Source organism: Littorina saxatilis, linkage group LG17 (genome assembly GCF_037325665.1).
Source record: "Littorina saxatilis isolate snail1 linkage group LG17, US_GU_Lsax_2.0, whole genome shotgun sequence".
Taxonomy (NCBI): domain Eukaryota; kingdom Metazoa; phylum Mollusca; class Gastropoda; order Littorinimorpha; family Littorinidae; genus Littorina; species Littorina saxatilis.
In genome coordinates, this window is record NC_090261.1 from 20,146,610 (window position 1) to 20,173,371 (window position 26,762).

General features: G+C 41.8%; 1 protein-coding gene across 2 annotated transcripts; it reads left to right on the forward strand.

Annotated features, from left to right (window-relative positions):
* Positions 1 to 26,572, forward strand: LOC138952781 (uncharacterized). Of its 2 annotated transcripts, none has more exons than XM_070324513.1 (4): positions 1 to 61; positions 6,395 to 8,727; positions 11,490 to 11,582; positions 24,563 to 26,572. In XM_070324513.1, the coding sequence occupies exons 2-4, from the start codon at positions 6,448 to 6,450 to the stop codon at positions 25,793 to 25,795; spliced, it is 3,606 nt and encodes a 1,201-aa protein (XP_070180614.1). In that variant the 5' UTR covers positions 1 to 61; positions 6,395 to 6,447; the 3' UTR covers positions 25,796 to 26,572. The 2 variants fall into 2 exon arrangements, with proteins under 2 accessions (XP_070180614.1, XP_070180613.1); XM_070324512.1 differs by lacking the exon at positions 24,563 to 26,572 and adding an exon at positions 12,609 to 18,092.
* The last annotated feature ends 190 nt before the right edge of the window (positions 26,573 to 26,762 follow it).

Genomic DNA, 26,762 nt, shown 5'->3' on the forward strand with positions numbered 1-26,762 from the left:
GACACACTTCCGCCTCCGAAAGAGGATCTTCTGCAAAACGATCATCAACACAAATGCTAAGGTGAAGGTGTGAGACTTGAAAATGTGTGTTATGAAAGTCTGCAAGAACACCGATAAAAAGCGATAGGACTGATGCATGCTAATGTCGAAGAATATGTTTGCTTTTTAGTACATTAATACTTGGCTGGTGCTGCTCGGCCAGCTTGCAACAATGCAAGCAAATCATTATCATAGGCACCTGAAACTTTCAGTGAAAGTGAAAAACGATTTTGTAGCTTTGGTTATCGCATACAGCGATTACAGGTGTATCAACACGTAAGCATCTTGATCGACCTATCCCTTTACAAGGGTGAAAACTAGATAGGTAATCTTGAACTTTAGCGTGTTAAATTCATAGCTCAGAATCCAGTGACATTCTTGACTTATTTTTGATACAAGTCCATGTGAGCAAGCCAAAGAACATTTGTCGTGAAATTAATTGACGGATTGAGCTCCAAACTTAAGCATAATTAATTAATTTGGTTGTTCAATCGACGAAAATGCACCAAAAGTGGCGTACGTTGTCAACCATGGGCAGGGTTTGACACTAGCGGGGGCGGGGGGCGGAACGCCCCAGAGTTTTGTGTTCCGCCCCAAACATTGCCGAAGCTTGGGGCCCACTCCGCCCCAGGATAAATTCCAACAATGACAAACCGAAAATTCTAATGCCAGAGCCAATCACTAAAAATCGCCAGTCAAAGTCGTCACTGCAATTTGCGTTACGATCAATGCCGCAGTCAAGAAAAAAAAACATTGAAATCGTTGAAGGACAATGCCGAAAGGGAAATAACTCCCAGATTGCACTCTTTAGCGTGAGAGATAAGTATCGCCTTCAAATGCCAAACGCAAAATGTGGCGACACATCCCTGGTGTAAAAAGACATGGAAATGAAGATGAAGAACAGGGTGGAGAGAAACGAAAAAAGGAGACCGATGCAGCAAAATTCGCGAAGCGCTGTCGTAATTTCAATGTCAAATCATAATGGTTGAAAGAATTTCCATGGCTTCAGTATGTTGAAAAAAAACAGACAATGCATTGCCGCACGTGAATACTGAGAGTGGGCCCCAGATTTTTGTTTTCCGCCCCAGCAATTTCCATCTCTGGGGCCAGTGTGGCCCCAGGCCAAATAAGTTAGTGTCGACCCCTGATGGGACATCATTTACACGAAAGAGTTGTCTCCTTTGTCCGCTCATATGAATAATTCCTTCTTTGACCCATGTAAACGAAATGCATTCGTTCAGTTCATCAGAGTTCATTCCGTAACTTCAAAGGGATCTAAAAAAATAACTTGTTATGATTACAAGTGCAGGTTCTACAAATTTGGAGACTGATTATGAGCTATGAATTTAACACGCTAAAGTTCAAGATTACCACTAGATATTAGGTAATCTTGAACTTTAGTCAATTAGTGTGTTAAATTCATAGCTCAGAATCCAGAGCCATTCTTTACTTATTTTTGATACCAGTCCCTGTAATCAAGCCAAAGAATATTTGTCATGAAATAATGAACGGATTGAGCTCCAAACTTAAGAATAATTAATTAATTTGGTTGTTTGATCAACGAAAATGATGCGAGAATGGCTACGTTTTCAACAAAGAGACAAATTACCAGTCCCTGTAATCAAGCCAAAGAATATTTGTTGTGAAATAATGAACGGATTGAGCTCCAAACTTAAGAATAATAATTAATTTGGTTGTTTGATCAACAAAAATTATGCGAGAATGGCTACGTTTTCACTAAGGCAACAGGAGTTGGCTTCCCTGATTAGAATAATTCGTTCTTTGACGCATGTAAACGAAATACATTCGGAGCATTTGTACAGTTCATGCCGTGACTCCGAAGGGATCTAAAAATGACTTGTTATGCTTACAAATGCAGGCTCTGCAAATTTGGAGGATCAAATGCCTCTGAATTCTGAGCTATGAATTTAACACACTAAAGTTCAAGATTACCAGATATTCTCCCCAATAACTGGATTTAGCCCTCAGGGTTCGTACAGGTGCTTGAAATCCTTGAAAGTGCTTGAATTTGGGGGGTCAGTTTCAAGGCTTTGAAAGTGCTTAAAAACTTGGCACAATCCTTGAAAGTCCTCAAAAACTCTAATTCTGCAAACTGATTACACAACAACCACCCACAAACAATTGCAATGATTTATTATTTGATGACCTCAAAGAAAAAGTTGAAAAGTAACCTACAATCCCTTTTGAGTCTGTCTGCTTCCAAATCATCGTCTGCTACGAATCTGTCGCCTTTGACAAAAATTAAATCATTCGTTTTTGAACATCCAATGATTTAAATCGGCGTGCGAGAAGGGGGTATAATCCCAGCGAGTGTTTCATTGCGAGCTTTAAAGGTAAGAGGGTGCTCGATTTTCTCTTCAGAAGGTCTTGAAAGTCCTTGAAAAGTCCTTGAATTTTAGAACAAAAAAACTGTACGAACGCTGAGCTCTGTGTGAGGTTCGACATCCTACTTTTGTTGACCCTAAGTACGAGATCTAAGTTCTAACCACCTTACCTGTAGTGTATTATTTCATACTCGCGTCCCTTTTTACATTTAGTCAAGTTTTGACTAGAATAGACATACAGAAAAGCGTGTTATCCTGCTCAGCGCGACCACTTTTTGAGTCACTTGAGAAAAAGTGACTCTATGTAATCGGTCAGTGTTAGTCTGTCCGGCCGGCCATCCGGCCGGCCGTCCGTAGACACCACCTTAACGTTGGACTTTTCTCGGAAACTATCAAAGCGATCGGGCTCATATTTTGTTTAGTCGTGACCTCCAATGACCTCTACACTTTAACGATGGTTTCGTTGACCTTTGACCTTTTTCAAGGTCACAGGTCAGCGTCAAAGGAAAAATTAGACATTTTATATCTTTTCTCGGAAACTATCAAAGCGATCGGGCTCATATTTTGTTTAGTCGTGACCTCCAATGACCTCTACACTTTAACGATGGTTTCGTTGACCTTTGACCTTTTTCAAGGTCACAGGTCAGCGTCAAAGGAAAAATTAGACATTTTATATCTTTGACAAAGTTCATCGGATGTGATTGAAACTTTGTAGGATTATTCTTTACATCAAAGTATTTACATCTGTAGCCTTTTACGAACGTTATCAGAAAAACAAGGGAGATAACTAGCCTTTTCTGTTCGGCAACACACAACTTAACGTTGGGCTTTTCTCGGAAACTATAAAAGTGACCGGGCTCAAATTTTATGTGAACGTGACTCATTGTGTTGTGAATAGCAATTTCTTCCTGTCCATCTGATGCCTCATATAATATTCAGAACTGCGAAAGTGACTCGATCGAGCGTTTGCTCTTCTTGTTAGACCTAAATGTGACAAAGACCAAAGAACTTCTGATAGACTTTAGAAAAAACCCTGCCCCTATCCCTGACCTGATGATTGATGGTGTGACTGTTGAGCGTGTGACTGAATATAAGTATCTTGGCACAGTTATCGATGATAAGCTGTCCTTCAATGCAAACACCACCCTCATACACAAAAAATGTCAGTCACGCATCTACTGCCTTCAGAAACTTAGGAAGTTGAATGTGAACCCTTCTATCCTTCAAACTTTCTACCGCTCTTTCATCGAGTCTGTCATCACTTTTGGTTTTGTGTCCTGGTATGGAGGTCTGAGTGTGAAGAACAGGAATGTCTTAGTGCGAATGGTGAATGTCAGTAGCAAGGTGATTGGCAGGCAGCAAGCAAGTGTGGAGTCCCTGTATGAAAAGCGTGTGGTTAGAAAGAGTAGGAGGATAGCTTCAGATAGGTCCCATGTCCTTGCCCACCTCTATGAACTCCTTCCCTCTGGCCGTAGACTTCGCACGCACAAAGCTAGGACACTCAGGCTGCAAAACAGCTTCATCCCCAAATCCATCACCCTTGGCAACATGTAAACACATCCACACACCCGACTCAGCCCCTCTTCTGCCAGTGCAATCAGTAGTAATGTACATGTATGTATTGGTTTTATGTACGTCCGTATTTTTTCTGTGATATGTGAATGTGATATGCTATGATTTTTTGCAATGATGTTTAGCCATAGTCCGTTATACGCGTAGGTGTGCGAGAATATGTAAGCGCAGTGCTTTAAAGATGTCCATGTTGGAATGTGTAAGTGGGCGTAGTCGAATGTCCATGTGGGAATGTGTAAGTGGAGCATATAAGAATGCCCATGTGTGAATGTGTAAGTGGAGCGTATAATAATGTGTAAGTGGAGCGTGGTCGAATGTCCATGTGTGAATGGGTAAGTTGAGCGTATAAGAATGTCCATGTGTGCGATGTGTAAGTGAGACATATATGTGTTCATGACTGAATGCGTAAGCACAATGCAAGGAATGGCCAGAAAGGTATGTGGGAGGTGTGTTTATAACCTGCCCTGTTATATAGTGCTATATGTCTTATGTAAAAACAATGTCCTGTTTGCATTATTGTTATGTACCACGCCTGAATTTCTCTATGAGATAATAAAGTATTCTTATTCTTATTCTTATTCACTACCGCACTAATCTGCATGGCTTGTTGATTTCACTGCCTTTGCCACGAGCGGTGGACTGACGAAACTACGAGTATGTGGTCTTGGTGAAAAAAAGCAGTGCGTTCAGTTTCATTCTGTGAGTTCGACAGCTTGACTAAATGTTGTTATTTCGCCTTACGCAACTTTTTTTCTTTTTTTGTCGTTGGAGTCTTGATCTCTCTTCATCCCTAACGTGGCAATGATGGTCCTTGTGGACTTTGGCTACCAACCGGAAGAAGAAGAGTGAATCTTGAAGTTTAACGGTCACTCTTCTTTCGAACAGTGTGACTTAACTTAATTGTCACATCGAGGACGTGCACGGAGCCCCTAGGGCTGTCAGTCATGCGTCAGGCAGTTATCCGTTTAAAAAAATACAAAGTTTCATTTACTTTCATGCAAGGAGTCAAAAACTGCAAATCTTTTACGAATTACTTTTGACTCATAATTTGAGCATGCATTCTCCGGGCTGCCCTCGATCAGGCTCACATCAGGTCCCGAACATGATCTCTAAAGCCAAAAGCCCACATGAAAGTGTATTAGTTTCGGCGAGAGGGAGATTCTTTATATTTTGGGTAGTTTACGTCAATACATTGTTTTTGATTACGTAAAAATAATTTGGAAGGTAGTAGCTCAGTTGGTAGAGCACTGGACTTGTGATCGGAAGGTCGCAGGTTCGAATTCGGGCCGGGACGGACACGGGTCAACTTTATGTGCAGACCCAGAGACGGAAGCCATGTCCCACCCCCGTGTCATCACAATGGCACGTAAAAGACCTTGGTCATTCTGCCATAAGTGCAGGTGGCTGAATACACCTAAACACGCAGACACCTGGGTAGCGCGACTCCGTTGCTGCTAGCTTTCCACTGGGAGGAAGCGATCCGAATTTCCCAGCGATGGGACAATAAAGTAATGAAAATGAAAATGAAATGAAAAATGAAAAATGTGGGTCTATTTTGCATACCGCACACAGCCCCTCTGAGAACGTGTTCACGGGAAATGTTAATTACATTTTGACGGGTGATGCAAACAGACAAACTTAATAACGATCCGTTTGGCTGGCAACACTAAAGGTATGTGTAGTCATCTGTGAGATAGTTGTGTATTAAGCTTTTGACTGTTTATATCATAATCTGCGGCAAAAATACAAACTGTTGCTTAGTGACTCCTGCACGGCATGTTCAACAACACTTCCACAGGTTAATACTGATACTGTGATAGACACTCTCCGGAAATAACTCTGTCATGGTTGTATTGGTTGTGAAAGAGTGAATACTCTTGCTTTTTACACATTCTCTTAATGTCCACGTGTTCCAGACACACCCCTCGCAAGTGATTGGCCTTAAAGCAGTCCTTAAGGCAATGAGCGGCATTAAAATTAAACTTGGAGAATACATGGAATAACCTAGTTTTCTGGGTAGTTATTGAAGAGACTTATACTGTAAATAAATGAAACAAATTTAAATACTAATGGACACAGACTGCCGTTGCTATGGAAACAGCCGCCATATTGGATTTCTAGGAAACGGTTTTACAGCAACATCATACATCAGACATGCATAATATTTGGCACAAGGATACACATGACTTGTATCTGCAATCATATAGAACGATATTTTGACTAAAGACTACAGTTGAATTTAAATTAATTTTTGTAATAAGGATTAATGAATTTCTAACTGCATATTCATTAACCCTTTATACTGTCCCAAAGGTAAAGTCCCTCATCGTGTACCATTGACAGGTAGTTGGGATCTACTAGCACTAGAGGTATTAGCAGATTTATGTGCAACGATAATGAAATGATAAAATGGCTAATTACTTTTGTTTCTTTTCCAGAAGTCATCAAGATCAACCAGAAGAACCAAAGACAGCTACAGAAATTGTGAATTATGGCAGAACAAGATTCACAAATGGATTGTGGGGAGACCTCAGTTGATACAACTGCTCCCTTCAAAACTCGAGGCTTGGATGCTGCTAGTTTTGCTGATGCCACTGAGCTTGACTCTATTGGCAGTGTAAAAGTGTCATCAAGCATTATAAACAGCCAGTTTGAGAACCAGACAGGAAATCAGTGTAGCAATGCAGGGCATCCAGCTGCTGAAGAATCTCAAGAACCTGAGTTTCTGTCCGTCAAACACAGAACTGGTGACTTTAGTTCATTTTCAATATCATCCATACTTCATGGAGAAAGGGAAAGTGACAAAACCACATGTGGACTTGATGCTTTGCACACAGAGAATGCACATCCAGTTTCCATGGAAATCAATGATGAAGCTAAAGAACCAGCTGGTCAAGAACTTCATGAGAAGATGATACATGCTGATGATACTTCAGAAACAGTCAATCTCAATTCACAGAGCGTAGCACTACAAAAAGCAGCTCCTGAAAGTGTGTGCATTCAGGCCAGCAGAGACAAGTCAAAAAGTTGTGAATTGCCAACAGAGACAGTGGACAATGTTAGAGTGAGTGTAGCCAGCGCTTGTCTACAAGAGACAAGTGAGATCAGTAAAAACCTTGAAACAGACACGGAGGGTTTGGTTCGCAAAGTCCCTGCTGCTGTGACTCATCAAAACTTAAGTTCTGAGTATGTCTGTGTGGCATATGACAGTTATGACCAGGCTTCAGAGCAAGATTCATCAAGCGTGAATGCCAATTTTGGTCAAGAACAGCAGTCAGAGGATGGCATGATCCGGAATTCTTCAAAGACTATATCTGATTCTGCACATTGCAAAACCCCCTTTAACAAAGATATGGCCACATCATCAGTTTCTAGTGTTGGTAACTTTGAAACAACCAACAGTGTCATCATGGAAGTAATTAACCAAAAATGTGAAAATAGTCCATCGAAAACAACACCAGTTGAAAGTAAAGACATTGTTAGTTCAGTTTTAGAGGAGAACTGTGAACATGAAATTAGTCAAGAAGTTGTTCAAAACATTGTGACAGCAGGAGAGCTGCAAAGCGAACATAATGGAGACACTTCAAACAGTCCAGGGCGTAGCAGTCAGCCAGCCCCAACAGTGTCACAATCATATACACCAGCAGGAACCATCAGTCGTGCTGTTTCAGAGCCAGACTGTGAAAACAGAACTCTTACAGGAATAGATACAAACACTGTGTCTGTTGCTATCTCACAAAGCTGCGACACTTCCAGCTGTCAAGGGCAAAGCAATCAACCAGTCTCTACAACTTTGCCACCAAGCACATCACCTCATTGCTCTGATCAAGCTTGGGAAGCAGTAACTGCCGCGTCCACACCAAACAACAGCAGCATTGTGGAACATTCATCAAGCAACAGCCCAACACTGCCTGCTTCTACACAAGACTTGTCCGCAGTGCAGATAAAATCAGAGCCACAGGACAAAGGCTATGACCATGCCTTGGCAGGTGGCAGGCCAAGACTGCACAGGGCTGACATTGCCAAGATGGCCAACAGAAAGGGTGGCTCAACGTCTGTTATACAGCGCGGCAAGAAGAAGATCCGAGTCACTGTCATCAGAGGGGACTGGAGAACACCTAAACCTGGCCGAAGCATTAGTACTATGGGTAGTATCAGCACCCATGTTAAAAGAAACATAAATGATGACAAGGATAAGGCAGCCAGGCAAGACCAGGGGGTTGCAGCAGGTCTTGATGCTGTGGTCAAAACAGAACCCCAAGAAGAGTCATGGAAAGAGTCAGTATCATCCAAAGTCACACGTAAGAAAGCAACGCCCTCCAAAAAGTCCAATTCAGCACCAAAAGCGGCAATAAATTCCTTGAGGCCATCAGCAAGAACAACAGCATCATCAGAGTCAGCATCCTCTGGACAAATACCAGAAGAACCACCTTCTTCCAATCCTTCTAACATGCCTTCATCCTCCAGTCATCAAGAGTCAATGGATGACGCTTCATCAGGATCAAAAGCTTCAGCCATTCCCACTGCGCTCTACAGAAACGCTCACATTATGGTCAAGGCTGAACCGGTTGACAATTCTTATCCTGATCCTTTTCCGATGTCTAGCAGTAGCAGATGCTTGGGAGCGGTTTCTTCCTCCCTCTTTTCCAACAGAGGTGGGGGACGGCGAGGCAGAGGACGGGGCAGAGGACGGGGCAGAGGGAGACCTGCGTTCAGTGACAGAGCGACGGTACCAGACCCTGGTTATGATGGTGGCGAAGAAATTCCTGAGGTTAGCAGGAATGCGTGTGGAGAGAGAGAGAGAACTCAGAACTCAGAACTTTATTACACAAGGATAAAGGTTTTAGGCATAGCCTAATCTTCCAAAACTGTTGAGAGAGAGAGAATGTGTGTGTGTTTGTGCAATTTTAGTTTTGATTGATATTGTTTGTTTTTTTATAAATCATACCACCGCTTTTGTTTGTTTTTGTGTGTGAGTTGTTTTTTTGGTAGTGTTTTGTTGTCGTTTTGTTGTTGTCGTTTTGTTTTTGTTTTTAAGGAAAAGAGCTGTGTCTGTTTTTCATATATATATATACTTGACCACTGATGAGGCACAATAGTGTCGAAACACGTGTCTGGTCTAGGTACAAAAACAATGGTCCTCCTCAGGACTAGATTTCCTTGTGATACGTCCCCCACAAAGGGACTTTGCATTGTAAATCTCGGTCCCCCTTGAGGAGGGTCTGATGCTCCCAATAGGCTGTCTGTGAAGGGATACTTTTTCTCTCTCTCTCTTTCTCTGCTAAGAGATTTTAACAAATCTCGGAAGAAAGTCTCTGCTGACTTTCAATTGTTTCTTTCACAATTTCTGATGTTTTATATATAGCAGTCAAGCTCAGTTGCATATGGCCAAGAATCTGTCAAGGAGTCCAAAAAGTGTTACAATTTTTAGACTTTTTTAAACCTCCTTAAATTTACATGAATAAACATCTCGGTATTCCTGTCCTTCAATTGCAGCATTTTATTTTTCAGTCAAGTGTTCGGTTTATCAAATATTTGCAGATAAAGCACAAATGACATTTACACCATAACATAATTTCAAGGTGCTGTCATTTTCTTAGGTTCAGCTTTAGGCAACTGTTTCACTATCCAATGGCTTGATGGCTGAATGTAGAGTTGATCTGTACTAAAGCAACACTTGAAAAAAGTTTCTCCTGTCTCAATACAAGCAAAATCATTTATCCGTTAATTACTTTACACCAAAGCCCAGAATCAAAGTTACAATTCAACATTTACCTATTTACACTGTTTTTAAAACGATGAAATTCTCTATGGAAGTGCAGAAAAGGTTCCAGTAAATTTTCATGTCATTTGTTTTGCAAACCTTAACCTCAATCATCAGGTTATTAATATTACTTAATTTGAAAAAAGCACGGTCAGCGGTGTAGAAATTATTATCAAATCATCCTCTTTAAATATTTTTACACTATTTTGGTCTGCAGTTTTTTGAGTTACAAACAAGAAATCATAACAAATCCTTTTCATGATAGAATAGTCAGGTTGGTACTCCACTACGGTACCAAATGTTAATTTTACCCATGATCTGTACGTTACTTTACACCAAACAGCAAGTACAAGGTACTGAATTTACATTTAATGGGCTATGCTCACATCAGTTAAACAGTATTTCTAACTTGTTTGTTCTAAGCTACCTGTCTCAAGTCAAAATAAAGGGTTAAATTAATGGTTGTGCCTTTTTGGTTGTGTGTACATCTTTACACAAAAGGATGGTGTAAAGTAACATACAGAAGGCTCCGAAGATCTGCAGGTCCATTTGAAGGGTAATTTGTCTTTTATTTAGCTCATAAACCCTCAACAGACTGTTATGTGCTGTTTTTAGCATTATTATGTGCTGCATATGGTCTCAGTAAAAAAACAAGGTGATGTATGTTACATTTACACCAAAATGTCCCGACAGTGGTCCTTTTGAGGTACATTTTGTCATTCAGTGTGCTTGTTTTCATGTTGAAACAAAGGTTTGGTCTTGCTGGTTGTTCTCAAGCACTGATAAGTTATCTTCTGTCTCTAAAACAAATTCATTGTCATTTTCAAGTATTCTCAGTATGTACGTTACATTTACACCCTTGTCAGATGGCCTCACTTAAGTCTCTCTACAAGCCAACAGGTGCAAGCACTAGGAATCCTGTGACCATAGTTTAACTACCAGGTGTCTGAGGTATAAGAAAACACACACTTTTGTGTATTATGGCATTATTTAAAGACTGTGACAAAACTTGTTTGGGCAAGTAGATACAATTTCATTTACACCAAACGCATATTTTTAACTTAGAAGTACAATTAAATTACATCAAACACAACTTTTTCGCTCAATTTAAAAAAAAAATACAATCATCCTACCTAATGACTTTCCTCTGCAATGATTTTTAAGTAAGTTTGACCAGAAACATTTTTTTAAGATAGTTTCCCTTTTTTCATGATTATTTACACCAAATGTAACGTACTGACCAGCTAAAAAAGAACGTTCAAAATCCAAAACCTATGTTCAGATCAAACTTTCATTAATCTAACATATGTTTCTCCATCCATTTCTGGACCTATTAAAAATTAGATTGAGATGATACCCTTATCAGTAACTTGGTTATTCAATGCCCAATGTACCATGCGTTTCGCGTAACGCCTTGTGTGCCCAAAAAGGTGCTTTTTTTCTTGAACAAAGTCAATTTTCTCAGCATCCAGACGACTGACAGACATAAATTTGGTATGGATAGAATCTGCATGAGGAATACTTCATAACTGTATTGTTTATATTGTAGTCATTTAAAAACAGAATAAAATACAAAGTAATAAAAGTATCCAGAACAGGATTTTTGCATTTGGACACCTTGACAGATTCCTGACCATATATTTTACATCACTGCAATACAGCACAATCTTACAGTTGTACAATCACATTAAAATTTCTTCTGCATGAAAACTCACTGCATGTTGATATTCTTAATTTGTATACAACAGCGCCATATTCTTGTGTTTCAGGAGTCGAAAATCCGATATTGTTCAGTACGGCTGAAGGAACTTCCCCCTGACATTCTGGTTGCAGGAAAGGTGAACCTCAAGATTGATCCGCAGGTAATCTTTTATTTTAAAGCAACACAGGTGGGGGCTTAAAAATGCAGGGATGTTGCCAGGATTTATTTTTTCGGCAAATCTGCCAAAATGGCCATAAAAGTTTGAGCAATTTTCCAAAGTTTAAGGCAGTCCTAGCTGTCACTTTTTTCTCACCGAAGAAATGTTTGGCAGTGCTGCAAAAATGGTGGCAATGTTTTGGGCATGAAGGCATTTTACAGACTGCCATTCAAAAATGAATCCCCCGCGGGTTAGGGGGAGTCCCATATTGGTTGGGATGAGAAAGAATTTACCGATGCTCCCCAGCATGTCGTAAGAGGCGACTAACGGATTCTGTTTCTCCTTTTACCCTTGTTAAGTGTTTCTTGTATAGAATATAGTCAATTTTTGTAAAGATTTTAGTCAAGCAGTATGTAAGAAATGTTAAGTCCTTTGTACTGGAAAGTTGCATTCTCCCAGTAAGGTAATATATTGTACTACGTTGCAAGCCCCTGGAGCAAATTTTTGATTAGTGCTTTTGTGAAGAAGAAACAATTGACAAGTGGCTCTATCCGATCTCCCCCCTTCCCCCGTCGCGATATAACCTTCGTGGTTGAAAACGACGTTAAACACCAAATAAAGAAAGAAATTTAGAATTCAAAAATGAAAATGACAATCCTTGGGCTGTGTGGATAAAGGGAAGGCTGGGCAAATTCTTGGTAAGGGTGGGGGGGTTGTGTGTGTTGTTTCTAAATGAGCTCATTTGTGGTCACTGCTTATGAGGGGGAATAGCTGGTGTACCTGGCCAATGTTGTTTTATGACATTTGTTCATGGGATTGATTGTTTGACAAGACCGAAAGGAACTGAAAAAAGAGACAGTTGCATAGTTGAATTCATAATTCCAAATTATTTTTTAATGGAGAAAATATTTGTGGTTAACTTCCTTATCCCCCTGGGCCATATGCCCTGTAAACCAACATTTTAAGTGGGAAGTTTTCTTTTCTTTCTTTTCAAACACTAAGCAGCTGTCTCTTTTGCTTCTCTTGAAGGTGACAGAGGCATTGAGTTGTGAAGGAGTTAGTGTTCACGGAGCCTTGAGAGGAAATCGTCCACAAAATATCAAAGTGGTCAACCCAGAGGCGTACCACCCCATACAAAGGCGCAACAAACTGGGTCCCCGACCCTGGACCTGCGAGATCTGTTTGAAAACGTACAGAACAGCGTCCGGCAAATCCCAGCACAAAAAGATCCACATTGGCATTAAGGAGCACTCGTGTCAGTTCTGTGGCAAGGCTTTTATGTACAAGTCTACATTGACAGCACACTTCAGGACACATACGGGTGAGAGACCATTTGTGTGCAAGCTGTGCGGGGCTGGCTTTCGCTGGTCCAATCATCTTTACAACCACTTGTCCACCCATAGTAAATTGAGGCCATTCAAGTGTGAACAGTGCGGCAAGAGTTTCAGCCAGAAAGGCAATCTTTCCACTCATCTCAAGATACATGCAGGCATCAAACCGCATAAATGCTCAGAATGTGGATCAGCCTTTGGCAGCAAATCTTACCTGCTTGTCCATATGAGGAGACACACAGGAGAAAAGCCATACCACTGCAAGCTGTGTTCAGCTTCCTTTGCTCACTTGCACACCTTAACGGCCCACATGCGTTCCCACAACGACGAAAGACCTTTCAAGTGTCGTCTGTGCTCAGCTGCATTCCGCCAACACTCACACCGAAACACACACATGGAGCTGATGCACCAAAAACCCAAAAGGGAAGGCTACAAGCCTAGAAAGCAGCGAATACCACTTAACCTGGGTCCAAAAAGCATGGCCAAAGAAATGAAGGAAGCAAAACTTGTGGCAAAGATGGCAGAGATGCATGATTCTTCTTGTGGTGATGAAGACTGGTGGTCTGCTACCACGTCCACTGCTAACTCTGTAACCCCTTCAGATCTTGAGCCGACGTTGAAGCGCAAAAGAGGTAGACCCAAAAAGGCAGCCATTAATGAAAGCGATGAAAACATTCTTGATATAGGTGAAAGTAATAGTGACTTTTCTGAGAAGAAACCGAAAAGCAGTAGACCCAAAAAGGCTGATGTGAGTGAAAGCGATGCTGGCTCTCCTAAGAAAAAGAGTAAAAGAGGTAGACCAAAACAGACTGCTGTCAGTAAAAGTGATGCTAACATGCATGGGAAGAAGCACAAAGAAGGCAGACCAAAACAGACTGCTGTCTGTGAAAGCGGAAATAACTTTCCTGAGAAGAAGCATAAAAGAGGTAGACCAAAACAGACAGCTATTGACGAAAATGGTAGTTACATTCCTGGGAAGAAGGGTACAGTAGGCAGACCAAAAAAGATAGCTTCCGGTGAAAATGGTGGTGATATTCCTGGAAAAAAGCGTCAAGTAGGCAGACCAAAAAAGATAGCTGCCGGTGAAAATGGTGGTGATGTTCCTGGAAAAAGGCGTAAAGTAGGCGGACCAAAGAAGATAGCTGCCGGTGAAAATGGTGGTGATATTCCTGGAAAAAAGCGTCAAGTAGGCAGACCAAAAAAGATAGCTGCCGGTGAAAATGGTGGTGATATTCCTGGAAAAAACCGTCAAGTAGGCAGACCAAAAAAGATAGCTGCCGGTGAAAATGGTGGTGATATTCCTGGAAAAAAACGTAAAGTAGGCAGACCAAAAAAGACAGCTGTCAGTGAAAGTGATGCTTTCATTCCTATGACACACTATGAAAGTGGTGGTGATATTCCTGGAAAAAAGCGTAAAGTAGGCAGACCAAAAAAGACAGCTGTCAGTGAAAGTGATGCTTTCATTCCTATGAAAGAGTGTAAAGGAGGCAGACCAGAAAAGGAAGCTGTCAGTGAAAGTGATGCTTTCATTCCTATGAAAGAGTATAAAGGAGGCAGACCAGAAAAAGAAGCTGAAAGTGAAAGAGATTCTGACATTATGATGATGCAAAAGGAAATATGCGAAATCAAAAACTCTGAAGAGGGACTTGAACCCCAAACATGTGAATCCATACCTTAAATATGTGTTTCCGGATGACAAACTATGCAGATCAGAGATCCATGAAGACCAGCAAGAATATGAATGTGCAAAGGTGAAAGACAAAGGACGGCTAAAAAGAAAGAATAAGACTTTGACATCTCTTCCTCAGCTGTTTGTGTGATTAGCTTTGAGAAATACTGAAAACGAAACCAAAATGGTCAACTGCAAACAAAGTCAAACACTGATGAAGTTATTTTTTTCATTTAGATGGTTGATAATTGAACCTTGACTTAACTGTTGTCATCTTTAACAGTATGACTCATTGATGAGATTCTTGATGTGATTTTTGGGATCAATATTTTGCACACAGCCTTTGTCAATAGATTGGTTTCCAATTTCTGAACTGGCATTGTCACCAAGCTATTTCTCTCAGGGAATAGTCAGGCTTGTCAGGGGACAAAACTGTTGTAACTCTCGTTCAGTCTTTGCCTTTTGAAGCTGCCATAATGGAGAGTTAAGCCCCCTCCACATAATGTACGTTTGCCTTCTTTGTGAAGTTATATTATTTCTACTTTTCTCCCTCAATTAATTAAGTTAAAGATATATGTATTTTATATGTCACATTTCTAATGTCAGTATACTCAGTAACATGTTTTAGTGCAAAGTGCTGCTTTAGTCTGTCTGGTGATTTTGGTGCTCAAGTCAAGAAGAAAATCATAAGAACTGAAGATACATGTATCCCCCAAAAGTTGTTCTACACGAATATTGATAGCGGGCTGTCAAGTGTGTGTGGGTGTGTGTGTGTGCGCGCATGGGGAGGGCTGTTAATATATGGGCCAAAGTCAAAAGGTGCCTCTTGTCATGTGACATTTTTAAAAGGCTAATAAATTAAAGATTTTTTTAATATTTTAACTAAAGCTCTCAATAACATTGTACTAAAGTGTTTGCAGATGATATTGCCAAAGTTTCAGAACACAAAGTTGATAGTAAGTATTTTTTTATGAATTTCTTATCCTAATTTCCCCCTATTTTTTGCCGTTTCTAAAGCCTCGTTTTTGGGTGTCATTAGAAATGCAAAATTAAACAGTGTAACCTTGTTTTTTCTTAAATAAAGAATAGATGGGCCGGTTCAGTAAAGTTCATTCTTTTATTTGAATTGATCTTCAATATGAAAAAAACAATCAACATTGAGAATTTGAAGGTTAAAAAACTAGTCTCCTGTGACATGTTCTGTCACACTAAATTCCTCTTTCTTTGCTTTTTTGCATAAAGAAAATGAAAAGAAAGAGCCATCGTTTTGGGGTCAACAAAACGTTATCAATGTAGGCTACATATTAAAAGTTCAAAAAATAGCATGGTACCAAAATTAAAATGAGTTTTGACACATTGCAAAAAATCTGTCACAAACGTCACGAGAGACAGCACGCGATTTTCGGCACCTTACTTTCGATCTCGATTAACGGCAGCTGCTTTTATGACATCCGCAAAGTGGTCTGAGCGACATACGAGTTTCTGGCACATTCGAACGCATGGCGTCCTTGCGACCGGGTACGTTTTCTGAATCCGTCACACGCTTTTTTACACGTCACAGGGAACAACGCGGGGTCCAAAAATAACGAGAGACATGAAAGAACATCCTTCTAAGAAAAACTGAGTGCTTATTCTTATTTGTAATGTTATGTTAACGAAGTTTTACGGAACAGAAGCACACAACTAACTTTCAATTTTACATGATTATTAATGTTAATAAAAGTGTTTCTCGTAACATGTGACGGAAAATTAATCTCTTCCGTCACACTGACTTGTCACAAGAAACTGGAAAAGTGTTGTTTTTCATGCAAAAATTTACTTCAGAATTTTCTTGTCTCTTTACACAAGTTACATAAATGTTAGAAAACAAATGCTACATGGTTTGTCTGAAAAGTCTTTGTTGTTTTTTCTAGGAAGATTTGCAGAAAATCCAAAAATCTGTTTCTAGTGACGTGACATTTTCATGATGGCCATGCTTAAAAGATATTATATTTGAACATTTCTTTTGACCATAATTCAAAAGAGTGTGTTGGATTTTGTACAAAAAGATATATTTCCATCTTGAAATTGGCATTTAAGGTAACAAAAAACAGCACTGAAGATGTATGTCACGAGAAACAGATTTCAGAGCAGGACACAAAACACAAATTTATTCAGTTGGTTGAAAAACTGCAGGGTTAGTTTTAAAAAACATTAAAAGTACATTAATTAATAGTGTCAAAAATGCAAAAAAAAAGAGTATAAAACATAAAATGAAAATATAGTGTTCCATTTGGCACCTTTTGACTTTGGCCCATATATATAAGTACACAATTTATGTATACTGAAGAAATTATTAAGTTTAATTTACCAGGTTGTGAACATTTTTTGTATATGTATCTATATGTACAAGTAAAACAAATTGCTTTGATAGCAAACCTTGTTGGATAATGTTTACTTTTATTATATGTTTTGTCAACAATCAAAGAAAATCTTTTGTGGGTTTTTCCCCCTGGCAGGTTGGTTGTTACTGTATATTATTATTATTATTATTATTACCCCCCCGCGGGTTAGGGGGAAGAATTTACCCGATGCTCCCCAGCATGTCGTAAGAGGCGACTAACGGATTCTGTTTCTCCTTTTACCCTTGTTAAGTGTTTTTTGTATAGAATATAGTCAATGTTTGTAAAGATTTTAGTCAAGCAGTATGTAAGAAATGTTAAGTCCTTTGTACTGGAAACTTGCATGCTCCCAGTAAGGTAATATATTGTACTACGTTGCAAGCCCCTGGAGCAATTTTTTTATTAGTGCTTTTGTGGACAAGAAACAATTAACAAGTGACTATCCCATCTCCCCCCCCTTTCCCCGTCGCGATATAACCTTCGTGGTTGAAAACGACGTTAAACACCAAATAAAGAAAAGAAAGATTATTATTATTATTATTATTATTATCAGACCTAGGAACCCATACGATTTCGGCGTATTTTGTACGCATGATTGTCTAGAATACGATCAGGACGGTCAGTGGATAATAAATACGACGAGAAAAATTCCTGGACTACTTTTCTTCACAAACGCACTCCGAAGCCGATCCAGTATTTTGACACATGATCACAGTTTTTGTCAGTATAAACAGTGCAAGAAGCATTTGTTTTAAATGTTTCGGTAAACTTAATTAACTGTGCGAGGGACGCATGCAAAGCATGTTTGAATCATAGATGTTAAATGCTGTGTGGAGTACGCTCATTTTTCTGAAAATACACCAAGTTTGTTTGAGAATACTCCAAGTGCAAAACAGGGGTTCCCAGCTTTGTATTATGTATATTGTTTTACTGTCCATCTTTATCTTCTTTGTCTTTTTCTCTTCTTCTTCTTTTTTCCTTTAGTGTTATTTATTTATTTTTTGTTGTTGATTTTTTTAGAGACAGAAATATGCTGTTTTGTAACTACAGCGGGCAGCCATTCTTTCTGTCTAACCCTTTTTGATCAAGAATACATCTTTATTGGGTTGAAATAAAAAGAAATAAGTTGATAGTCTCTGTTTTCTTAGTGGGTTGGTTGTTTGATTGCCATTTCAATCACCTCCCCCCTCCCCCTTCTCTTTCTGACTATGTCTGTCTCTATCTCTGTCTTTCTCTCACACACACACACACATACTCACTCTCTCTCTCTCCCTCTCTCTCTCTCTCTCTCTCTCTCTCTCTCTCTCTCACTCTCACACACACCCACACACCCACACACCCTCTCTCTCTCTCTCTCTCTCTCTCGATCTCTCGATCTCTCTCTCTCTCTCTCTCTATCTCTCTCTCTCTCTCACACACACACACACATACACCCTCTCTCTCTCTCTCTCACTCTCTCTCTCTCTCTCTCTCACACACACACACACACACACACACACACACACACACACACACACACACACACACACACACACACACACACACACTCAAGCAACTGTTTGATAGTCTTACAAGTAAATCATGAGTATATTCCTCCAAATAACATCAGCTGACACGAGAAACAAATCTTTGAGGTCATCAATGGTGGAAATTCATGCACATTGGGAAGTTCATTTTAACAGAATCAGGACGCTTACACCCACAAAACATGTACAGTGGAACCCCCTTTTTAAGACCTGATTTTGTCAGATTTGTGGAGGTCTTAAAAGGGCGGTTCCACTGTACATGTTTTGTGGGTCAGTCAGACTTTCTATTCATAACCTCTGTAAACTTACCCCCATTTTAAAACTCCCCCCTTTTTGACTCACATGCGAAGCAAAAGTGAGTCTATGTACTCACCCGAGTCGTCTGTCCGTCCGTCCGTCCGTCTGTCCCGTCGTCCGTCCGTCCGTCCGTCCGGAAAACTTTAACGTTGGATATTTCTTGGACACTATTAAGTCTATCAACACCTGATGTGGCCTGATGGTGTATGGTTACAAGATCTCAAAAAACATGTGCGGCAACTTGACCTCACTTCAAGTTCAAGGTCACAATTGTTGTCTTAAAAACGACCATTTTTCACATTTTTGCATTTTTTTCTGAAGTTATTGAGAATGGCAACCTTAGCTATGTATGCTATACAGGGCAATGTAAGCCCTATCTTTGGACACCAGTTTGGTTGACCTTGCTTCAAGGTCAAGGTCGCAAGGGTCCTTTAAAGTTGGATTGTATACATATTTTGAAGTGACCTTGACCCTGAACTATGGAAGATAACTGTTTCAAACTTAAAAATTATGTGGGGCACATGTTATGCTTTCATCATGAGACACATTTGGTCACATATGATCAAGGTCAAGGTCACTTTGACCCTTATGAAATGTGACCAAAATAAGGTAGTGAACCACTAAAAGTGACCATATCTCATGGTAGAAAGAGCCAATAAGCACCATTGTACTTCCTATGTCTTGAATTAACAGCTTTGTGTTGCATGACCTTGGATGACCTTGACCTTGGGTCAAGGTCACATGTATTTTGGTAGGAAAAATGTGTAAAGCAGTTCTTAGTGTATGATGTCATTGCTAGGTTTAGTTATTTGACCTTGACCCTGAAGGTCAAGGTCATGTAAAGGTCAAGGTCAAGCATGTGAGTCGTATGGGCTTTGCCCTTCTTGTTAAGACCTGATTTTGTCAGATTTGTGGGTAAGTTTACAGAGGTTATGAATAGAAAGTCTGACTGACTATTAGGGTTAAACATCCTCTTAGACCAACTGGTCTATATTGGGACAGGTATTGGTAATACGCTGAAGATATCGTGTGATACTTTGATTCGAACAAGCCCGCTGTGGCTGTCTTCTTCGACACACCAGCATTGGGTTTGTCTCGTCAAAGTATCGAAATACGATAATGATAATCAGAGACGAACCGGCACGGTTGGCCTGGTGTTTAGGCGTCCACCCCGTGATCGGGAGGTCGTGGGTTTGAACCCCGGCCGGGTCATACCTAAGACTTTAAAAATTGGCAATCTAGTGGCTGCTCCGCCTGGCGTCTGGCATTATGGGGTTAGTGCTAGGACTGGTTGGTCCGGTGTCAGAATAATGTGACTGGGTGAGACATGAAGCCTGTGCTGCGACTTCTGTCTTGTGTGTGGCGCACGTTAAATGTCAAAGCAGCACCGCCCTGATATGGCTCTTCGTGGTCGGCTGGGCGTTAAGCAAAACAAACAAACAAACAAACAAACAAATCAGAGACGAGAGATGATGCATGCGTGTCTTCGTGTTTTCCCAGCCCTGAGACTTTCGCTGTGAACGTGGGATCTTTTTCGTGCGCATGTGTGCACACGGGGGTGTTCGGACACCGAAGAGAGTCTGCACAAAGTTGACTCCGAGAAATAAATCTCTCGCCGAACGTGGGGATCGAACCCACACTGATAGCGACCAACTGGCTACAAAGCCAGCGCGCTACCAACTAAGCTACGTCGCCGCCCTAGAAAGTCTAAGAAAACAGGGTCTTAAAAGGGAGGAAGTCTGAAATTGGGGGGTCTGAAAAGGGGGGTTCCACTGTCCTTACCTATCTCCGTGTGGAAAAGGTGGGTTCTACTGTCCTTATCTATCTCCGTGTGGAAAAGGGGGTTCCACTGTCCTTACCTATCTCCGTGTGGAAAAGGGGGGCTCCACTGTCCTTACCTATCTCCGTGTGGAAAAGGGGGGCTCCACTGTCCTTACCTATCTCCGTGTGGAAAAGGGGGGTTCCACTGTCCTTACCTATCTCCGTGTGGAAAAGGGGGCTTCACTGTCCTTACCTATCTCCGTGTGGAAAAGGGGGGCTCCACTGTCCTTACCTATCTCCATGTGGAAAAGGTGGGTTCTACTGTCCTTATCTATCTCCGTGTGGAAAAGGGGGGCTCCACTGTCCTTACCTATCTCCGTGTGGAAAAGGGGGGTTCCACTGTCCTTACCTATCGCCGTGTGGAAAAGGGGGGCTCCACTGTCCTTACCTATCTCCGTGTGGAAAAGGGGGGTTCCACAGTCCTTATCTATCTCCGTGTGGAAAAGGGGGGTTCCACTGTCCTTATCTATCTCCGTGTGGAAAAGGTGGGTTCCACAGTCCTTATCTATCTCCGTGTGGAAAAGGGGGGCTCCACTGTCCTTACCTATCTCCATGTGGAAAAGGTGGGTTCCACTGTCCTTACCTATCTCCGTGTGGAAAAGGGGGGTTCCACTGTCCTTACCTATCTCTGTGTGGAAAAGGGGGGCTTCACTGTCCTTACCTATCTCCGTGTGGAAAAGGGGGGCTCCACTGTCCTTACCTATCTCCGTGTGGAAAAAGGGGGCTTCACTGTCCTTACCTATCTCTGTGTGGAAAAGGGGGGGCTCCACTGTCCTTACCTATCTCCGTGTGGAAAAGGGGGGTTCCACAGTCCTTATCTATCTCCGTGTGGAAAAGGGGGGTTCCACTGTCCTTACCTATCTCCGTGTGGAAAAGGGGGGTTCCACAGTCCTTATCTATCTCTGTGTGGAAAAGGTGGGTTCCACTGTCCTTATCTATCTCCGTGTGGAAAAGGGGGGTTCCACTGTCCTTACCTATCGCCGTGTGGAAAATGGGGGCTCCACTGTCCTTACCTATCTCCGTGTGGAAAAGGGGGGCTTCACTGTCCTTACCTATCTCCGTGTGGAAAAGGGGGGTTCCACTGTCCTTATCTATCTCCGTGTGGAAAAGGGGGGTTCCACTGTCCTTACCTATCTCCGTGTGGAAAAGGGGGGTTCCACTGTCCTTACCTATCGCCGTGTGGAAAAGGGGGGTTCCACAGTCCTTATCTATCTCCGTGTGGAAAAGGTGGGTTCTACTGTCCTTATCTATCTCCGTGTGGAAAAGGGGGGTTCTACTGTCCTTACCTATCTCCGTGTGGAAAAGGTGGGTTCTACTGTCCTTATCTATCTCCGTGTGGAAAAGGGGGGCTCCACTGTCCTTACCTATCTCCGTGTGGAAAAGGGGGGCTCCACTGTCCTTACCTATCGCCGTGTGGAAAATGGGGGTTCCACTGTCCTTACCTATCGCCGTGTGGAAAAGGGGGGCTCCACTGTCCTTACCTATCTCCGTGTGGAAAAGGGGGGTTCCACTGTCCTTACCTATCTCCGTGTGGAAAGGGGGGTTCCACTGTCCTTACCTATCTCTGTGTGGAAAAGGGGGGCTCCACTGTCCTTACCTATCTCCGTGTGGAAAAGGGGGGTTCCACTGTCCTTACCTATCTCTGTGTGGAAAAGGGGGGCTCCACTGTCCTTACCTATCTCCGTGTGGAAAAGGGGGGCTCCACTGTCCTTACCTATCTCCGTGTGGAAAAGGGGGGCTCCACTGTCCTTACCTATCTCCGTGTGGAAAAGGGGGGTTCCACTGTCCTTACCTATCTCCGTGTGGAAAAGGGGGGGCTCCACTGTCCTTACCTATCTCCGTGTGGAAAAGGGGGGCTCCACTGTCCTTACCTATCTCCGTGTGGAAAAGGGGGGTTCCACTGTCCTTACCTATCTCCGTGTGGAAAAGGACCCACTGTTGTCTGTACTTTCTACTCACGGACAGTCGGTAAAACTAAGTTGTCAAAAATCAAGAAACGAGAAAAGTTAGTTTATGGAAGACATGCCACTCGCTAGTGATTGGCGTACAATGTCTCATAGGATTTCCAGGAAAAACCACTCTTCCACCCCCAATAAAAATGGTATTTCGGAACATTGTCTATTATGGACAAGATGCAACATTCACAAGTACGTCGACCTGATGGTCTTTCTAATAGACTGACATAAAACCAATAAGGGGACAATCAATACCACATCATCTATGTACTCATCTGGGTTTGGGAACGATTTTTCCTCCACTCTTATGAAAAATCCACGCTAGAGTGCAGGAAGATTTTCCTGTTCAGAAGCAGCTCTTGGCAGCTAATTTTTCATTTACTAATCTCAAGGAAACACTGTTTGCTCTGTTTATGGAAACGATTATTCCTACTCATTACATTTGAAAAATAACATATTACAACACACCTCTACAGAGAATCAGTCCCACATATGACTTCGCGTGAAGAATCACGAGAAAGTAAAGATTTTAGAATGTGAACAGTACAGTGCTAAATTCAAGCAAAAGTCTGGGCTGAAATGCCACATGAGAAAACTGAAAAGCCGTACACTTGTGAAGTGTGTGATACAAGGTTCATGTATCACAACTGGTGGTACATTGTGACCATTGTTCAGCATAGTCTGCAACATTCGACACAAAAACGTACATTCATCGGGCATGTGCATGAAAAACCTCAGAAATCAAGGATACTTAAGGCCTAGGAAGAATGAGGAAAGCTGTGGAAATAGCTGAAAATCTTTCTTTTTTTACATTTAGTCAAGTTTTGACTAAATGTTTTAACATAGAGGGGGGAATCGAGACGAGGGTCGTGGTGTATGTGTGTGTGTGTGCGTGTGTGTCTGTGTGTGTGTGCGCGTGTGTGTGTGTGTCTGTGTGTGTGTGTGTGTAGAGCGATTCAGACTAAACTACTGGGCCGATCTTTATGAAATTTGACATGAGAGTTCCTGGGTATGATATCCCCGGACGTTTTTTTTCATTTTTTCGATAAATACCTTTGATGACGTCATATCCGGCTTTTTTTAAAAGTTGAGGCGGCACTGTCACACCCTCATTTTTTAATTAAATTGATTGAAATTTTGGCAAAGCAATCTTCGACGAAGGCCGGGGTTTGGTATTGCATTTCAGCTTGGTGGCTTAAAAACTAATGAGTGAGTTTGGTCATTAAAAATCGGAAACTTGTAATTAAAATTATTTTTTATTAAACGATCCAAAAACAATTTCATCTTATTCTTCGTCCTTTTCTGATTCCAAAAACATATACATATGTTATATTTGGATTAAAAACAATCTCTGAAAATTAAAAATATAAAAATTATGATCAAAATTAAATTTCTGAAATCGATTTAAAAACTATTTCATCTTATTCCTTGTCGGTTCCTGATTCCAAAAACATATAGATATGATATGTTTGGATTAAAAACACGCTCAGAAAGTTAAAACGAAGAGAGGTACAGTAAAGCGTGCTATGAAGCACAGCGCAACCGCTGCCGCGCCAAACAGGCTCGTCACTTTCACTGCCTTTTGCACTAGCGGCGGACTACGTTCAGTTTCATTCTGTGAGTTCCACAGCTTGACTAAATGTAGTAATTAATTCGCCTTACGCGCCTTGTTCTGTTTGTTTGTTAATGCAGCCAAGGGTGTACAGATTCAAAAATCGTAAGGTTCTTAGACACTGTCACAAAAAAATCAGAAGGTAAATTTAGCCTTGCGAGAGAAGATGGATCTGTGTATTACAACCTGCAAACCTGTGTGTGTGTGTGTGTATGTGTGTGTGCGTGCGTGCGTGCGTGCGTGCGTGCGTGCGTGTGTGCGTGCGCGCGCGTGTGTGTGTGTGTGTGTGTATACACTGCTCATGTACGTAAGTTTTGAGTGTCATCGTATCTCCTTTGTTCTTTTAACTGTTGCATGTTTTTAGTTCTAACATTTTTTTGTGTGTGTGCAGATTCTTCATGATGCTGCAAAGTTATCAACTGCCATCAGCCTCCAGAAGCGTCCACGTGATGCAAAACACCCGTGGGTGTGCGAACAGTGCGGCAAATCCTACAAGACCAAATCAGCAAGGACGCAACATTACAAGATCCATGCTGGCATTCGCGAACACACCTGCAGCGTCTGCGGGGCAGCTTTTGTGTACAAAAGTACCTTGACGGCCCACTATCGCTTCGTTCACTGTGGTGAGAAACCGCATGCGTGCTCAGTGTGCGGTAAAGGCTTCGCTTGGTCGTCCCACCTGAACGTGCACATGGCCAGGCACTACGATGACAAAAACCACACCTGCCCCATCTGCCATAAGAAGTTCAGCAGGTTTGACATAAAGACGCACATTAATAATCATTCTGATGTCAAACGCTTTTCTTGTGACCTCTGTGGAGGCAAGTTCAAAAGCAAAAAGGGCGTAGAACTCCATGAAAGGACACACTCGGGCTACAAGCCATACACGTGTAACGAGTGTGGCAGGAAATTCCCTTACTCTTCATCGTTAGTGACTCACAAGCGCACACACACTGGTGAAAGACCATACCTGTGTAAGCTGTGCCCTGCAGCGTTCACTCAGTCTATTCACCTGAGAAAGCACTTGAAAGGTGTGCACAAAATGGAGAACCCACCTTTGTATAAAATCAGGCCTTTAAAAGTGGTGAGGGTTGTTGCTAAAGCCCCTATCAGCTCCAAAGAAGATGAGATCGTCCTCATGAGAAAGGCCATGGGAAAAGCCCTGGAAAAGCCCAAGGGGAAATCCTTGGAAAAGCCCAAATCCACAGACGATGGTGAAGCAACAGAGGCCTTTCCAGAAACACGTGACAACAAAACGAGCAACCGTAAAAATCCAAGAAAAGGAAGGAATGGAACCAGAGGTGGTTATGCTGGGAAGTGTAGGAGAGTCGAGGACTCGGAAAGTGTAGACAGCAATGAAGAGGAACAAGAGTATATAGACAGTGATGATGAAGATCTGTCCAAGGAAGATAACAGAGAAGGTGATAAAGAGTGTGCAAGCATGTCTGGTCAAGAAAAGAAACAGGAAGACCAAGAAAAGAACAGAGGAAAATCGAGAACAGAGAAAACTTGCAATTATAAAATTAAACAAGAAGTTATGACGACATGTGATGAGGATTCACAGAGTATGAACGTTACTGTAAAACTGAACTTCGGAAAAGATCGTAAACACAGAAGGAAATGATACAGGTAATGGTCCTATTTCATGACACCTAATTTTCATTTTTAATGAGATGTCAAAATCTATAATTATACCCCTTAGGCACAGAGAGACTGAACAACAATTGCTATCAATTAGAAACAAACAAAATGGTCAGTAACAAAATGATGACTGCATGCAATGATAAAAAAAGATATTGTGAAGATATTACGGAAAAGTTAGTATGTGCTATGGGTGTGTGTGTGTGTGTGTGTGTGTGTGTGTGTGTGTGTGTGTGTGTGTGTGTATAAGTATGTGAGGTGTTTGGTGGTGGAAGACGAGGGGGACCAAGCTCATACAAACAGAAACTTATCCTTGTCGATGTCCAGTTCAGTCTCCAAGTGTCATGATGGCAGATAATGCGTGGTACAGTGATTTGTTCGAGAAGCGCCATGCAGGCTCCATACCTCCGTCTTCAGCCCTCTAGGTTTTCTGTAGGGGTTGCCCCACCCTTAGCTCCTGGCGCATATGTCCTACCCTGGGAGCACAGGGGGGGATTGTTTCTCCGAGGAGCCCACCCCGTAGCTAAAGGTTTTACCGCGCCTCTTGCCCGCGTGATGAAACCGTCATAGGATACATGAGGTATTTCATGGAGGTAAACAGAGCCACCTGTTGCCCCGCCCCTCTCCTGGTAGGATCCCCGCAGTCATACACATTTCTGGTCCAGGCGAGCCTAGCTTATTTTGCAGCTAACCCCCATATCTGTGGGCTGTTCCCCCATCTGGGGACGCACTTGGTCGGGGATGGTCGCCCCACTGGTTATTGGGGGGGGGGGGGGGGGGGGGGAGATATACAAATTATGCTTGCTGTCTGCTTTCAGTCGTTTCGTTTTTACATTTAGTCAAGTTTTGACTAAATGTTTTAACATAGAGGGGGAATCGAGACGAGGGTCGTGGTGTATGTGTGTGTGTGTGTGTGTGTGTCTGTCTGTCTGTCTGTCTGTCTGTCTGTC

What these genes read in the sequence shown, in the direction of transcription:
- LOC138952781 (XM_070324512.1), top strand. Translation starts at nt 6,448, where the DNA reads ATGGCAGAACAAGATTCACAAATGGATTGTGGGGAGACCTCAGTTGAT. An exon ending in GTGGCGAAGAAATTCCTGAG is followed by an intron (nt 8,728 to 11,489) that starts GTTAGCAGGAAT and finishes CTTGTGTTTCAG; the next exon opens with GAGTCGAAAATCCGATATTG. An exon ending in ACCTCAAGATTGATCCGCAG is followed by an intron (nt 11,583 to 12,608) that starts GTAATCTTTTAT and finishes CTTCTCTTGAAG; the next exon opens with GTGACAGAGGCATTGAGTTG.